Source organism: Buceros rhinoceros, unplaced genomic scaffold, assembly GCF_000710305.1.
Source record: "Buceros rhinoceros silvestris isolate BGI_N320 unplaced genomic scaffold, ASM71030v1 scaffold31542, whole genome shotgun sequence".
Classification (NCBI taxonomy): Eukaryota; Metazoa; Chordata; class Aves; order Bucerotiformes; family Bucerotidae; genus Buceros; species Buceros rhinoceros.
This window is the reverse complement of record NW_010397726.1, coordinates 13,179-16,943: the sequence shown is the minus strand read 5'-3', so window position 1 is coordinate 16,943 and position 3,765 is coordinate 13,179. Positions and strand designations below refer to the sequence as shown.

At 56.8% G+C, this 3,765-nt stretch overlaps 1 protein-coding gene across 1 annotated transcript in view; it reads left to right on the top strand.

The window, feature by feature from the left end:
- Nucleotides 1-2,348: 2,348 nt before the first annotated feature.
- The window catches only part of CAV3 (caveolin 3), a 3,795-nt gene continuing 2,378 nt past the window's right edge, over nucleotides 2,349-3,765 (top strand). Inside the window, exon 1 of the mRNA XM_010146368.1 lies at nucleotides 2,349-2,462. Coding sequence (XP_010144670.1) covers nucleotides 2,349-2,462 — 114 coding nt within the window. The remainder of the gene's footprint in view (nucleotides 2,463-3,765) is intronic.

Here is a 3,765-nt window from a genome sequence, read left to right as displayed (position 1 = left end):
ACAGCCCCGGGGCTGGGGGCAGCCAGCTGAGCCCCCCCAGCCACAGGGGAGCCCCCCACTTCCCAGCGCAAAGCCTTCCACATGGGATGGGTCGAGGAACATGCGGCAGAGCAAATACCTCCTGTCACACTCCTCGTCTGTCAGGGACAGCTCTGCCAGGAGCAGCTGTGCCTCCTAAATTTGGCGCTGGGTCCCGGCCAAGCAAGCGTTGTCCTTCCACCAGACAGTGGTCACTCACACACGCTGCCTCCGCCCACACCAGCAACGGGTTCCTTCAGCTCGGAGCAAGGGGAAAACCGCTGATTCTGCAAAAACAGCCATCACAATCTGTCTTGCTGCGCTCAGCCATTGCAGCGACACAGCTTTACAGAGAGGAACTCAGCTGGGCCAGAGCGGGGCTGCCCGTGGAGCAGCTGCCCTGAGCTTCGGCACACAGCGGATGTTTTACCTGCAATCTAGCCCCTGCTGGGTTTGGTCTCCTCCAGCTGCTGCCGGCCCTGGGGCTGAGGGGCAGGTCACCAACCACCTGAAAGCCCCACCAAAAGAGCAGAGAGCTTGTCTCGAGCCAGGCTCTGGGTACTCCCACACCCAGCCAGCTCTGGGCACGTTTTAGCTGCTTGCGGCCTCCTGAGTTCTGTGCCTGCTTCTGCACAAACCCTGCAGGGATGCAAAAGACTGGCGCTGGACCATGTCACCCCCCCAGCGAGACACCCGGCGATGTGGAACTGGTGCTGCTGAAGGGTTTTCCAGCATCCTTTCACCCAAAGGAACACAGCCAGGATGGGGTCACTGATGGGTGCTCTTCTCCTGAAGCAACCTGCCCAGGGTTAAACCCACAGCCCCACGCTCAGAAACCTTCACAGGGTTTGTCCCTTCTCCACAGGTGCCTGCTTTACTTTTGCAGCACCCCAGGGGTTTTGCATGATTACTCTCCCGCCTTCAAGTCTGCCCTTTCTCTTTCTACAGGAGTTCCTCACCACGCTGCAGTCATCATAGGTTTCACCACGGAATCATCACACCTCAGGGCATCACCACATCTGCTGTCAGTAGAGCAGAAACCCCCAGGAAAATGGGTTTCCAGACTGACGTACCACCCTGACTCCAGAGAAAATACTGAAAGAACACCACGGGCAGCAGCAGGTAGGGGGGTTTGGCAGCCTCTGACACATGGTAACATTCAGCCAGGCCCTCACCATCACCAAACAAAGGGCCAAGACACCTCAGCCGGAGGGAGGAACACAATCCCCTTTTTGCATTATCTCAGCTCAAAGGGCTGGAACTAACCCATCGCAGGGCAGAAAGCTCCAGGCGCCAAGCGACCAGGGTATAACAGAGATGGCACAGAGCAGGCACTGATGGTTTTGGAAGGCAGCAACCTTCTGCAGTTAAAATACCAGCCCTGCCCCATGCCAGCTGAGCGCCCGAGCACAGAAGGGGTTCCTTTCATGCTCCAGCAGAGGTCAGTTATCCCAGTACCACTCCAAATTAAAGTGTCTGTGAACAACTGCTTGGGCAGGAGCTCTGGGTGGGTGGTTGGGGTGTGGTAGGGTGGTTTTGATGAAGTGGTTTTTTAAAAAAAGAACCACATTAGTTTTAAACAAATATTCAGTTCACAAAAACCAAGAGAGCACTGAAGAGATTGATGAGGATTATCAAAACACAGCACAAGGTAAATACATCTTCATTAACATGCTGAATGTCACTGTGCCCGGTGCCCATGGAGGAGATGCCCCGACCGTTACGGATCTGTTGGATTCCTCGAGTTCCCCTGTATGAAAAAGCTGGAATTGAAGGAATCTGAGCTGACCCATGAGCCTTCTGGGCTCCTGGAGGGACCCCGGGGCTCTCTGGCTATTCCAGGACCACGAGGGTTCTCTGGGTGATGTTTACAGACACGGCTCCTGTCTCTCCTGAGCTGCTTTGTTTGCAGATTCATAAAATGTCCCTCATAAGCAACGATTTCTCTCAGGCTTTGGAGGACTTCTGCCCTGATTTGGGCATCATTTCTCCCATGTGAGGAGAAAACTCCCACCTGCATGTTCTGCCAGGGGAGGGCTGCACGCCCACTCCCCTGTGCCACCCACGCCCCAGCTTGAGTGTCACCAGCCACCCACACATGTGCCTGCCCCAGAGGTGACACTGCAGGGGCTGTCCCCAGCAAAGCCCTTTTAAGGGACACTTCGGGGCAGCCGCTGGAGGCAGGACATTAATTTTAGCCTGGAGCAGTGCCAGGGACACAGGGCAGCTGCTGCGGGCAGCGCGGGGGGAGCAGTGCCTCCCCACCCTGCTCTCCCCCAGCTCCTTGTCCAGCAGAGCCCCCGTTCCCTGCTCCACAACCATCCAGAGCCATGGCAGAGGAACAGACTGAGCTGGACGAGAGGATCATCATCAAGGACCTGCACACCAAGGAGATCGACCTGGTGAACAGAGACCCAAAGCACATAAACGAGGACGTCGTAAAGGTAGGACCATCTCAGCGCTGTGTTTTAAAAGCATCACCACCTCCTTAATGCCACCAGTCTATCGGGATTGTCACTCGGTGTGTGGCTTGACCGCTGCCAGGGCCGTAAGCCTGTGCTATACATGCCTCAGGAGGTGGCATTACCTTCGGCAGCAGGGACATAACCGGCTGCAACCACAACCCCGCTGCCAGGGGTGTCCAGACACCGGCTGGGTGCTGTGCACAGCTCCGGCTAATGCAATATTTCCTGTTCCTTGAAGGCGCTCTCCACCTTCCCGGGCTGTAGCTTGAAAAGCTGTGGAGACACCCTCCGCTGTGGCAGGGCAAGGGGAGCCAGAAATCAGACAGGGCCAGTGCATACCACTGATTTAAAAGGAACCTCGGGAGAAGGCTGCTGACCTTCAAGACCTGACAGTGAGCACCAAAGTGTTTAGACACATGTTGTCCTGTTTGGAAGAGGATTGTGCCTCCCACACGGCAGCAGGAGGGTGCAGCAAAACCTCCTGGGTCTATTTCTGATCAAGAGACGCTCTCAGTCCGGCTGAACATTTCCCTGAACGCTGACCACTCAAGCGAGGCTGCTCTGAGCTTTGTTAGCATTACGCCAGAGAATTCCAGCCTGAAGGAGAACAGGAGGAGGTGGAAGGTTGTGTTAAAACTGTATTTGGGAGATCAGAAGGGACAGCATGCCCCAGCCTGCTCGCACAGGCTGTGTGACGGGCCGTGACCTTGGTCACGCTGGTGAAATGCAAACCTGCATTTTTGATTAAAACACCATCACAGCTAAAGCACGGCCGCATTAGAAGCCTCCAGACGAGCTGTGACAGTGACAGCTGCAGATGGGCATCCTTCCAGCACAGCAAGAGACGTCTGTGGCAGCTGTGGGGCACCTCGGTATCTCCAGCCTGGTCCCAGCAGCACATCCCACATCTGCGTCGCACCACGCCAGCCCTCAGCAGCAGCTTGCGAAGGTGCTGAGCTGTGGGCAGCACCACTCCGCCAGTGGTCAGGCACAGACAGCCTCCACCCGCGCACCCCCCACCCCATGCCAGGCAGCACTCCGGGACACCCCTGCCTGCTCCCCGGCCTGGGGATGTCACCAGCTGCTCCTGGGGGGTAATGCCACTGCCTTCCAGGCCAGCCTTAACCCCCCATGCCAGCCCCATTCCCCCACACCACCGCTGCCTTTTGCCACTCGGGGATCCCAAAGGCCCGTAGGATGCTTTTCAAGCTCACCCCTTACTGCTTCGTTGCTGGGGAAGATTTTTCAGAGGGTTTGCCCAAGCTCCCTCACATTCCTGCAC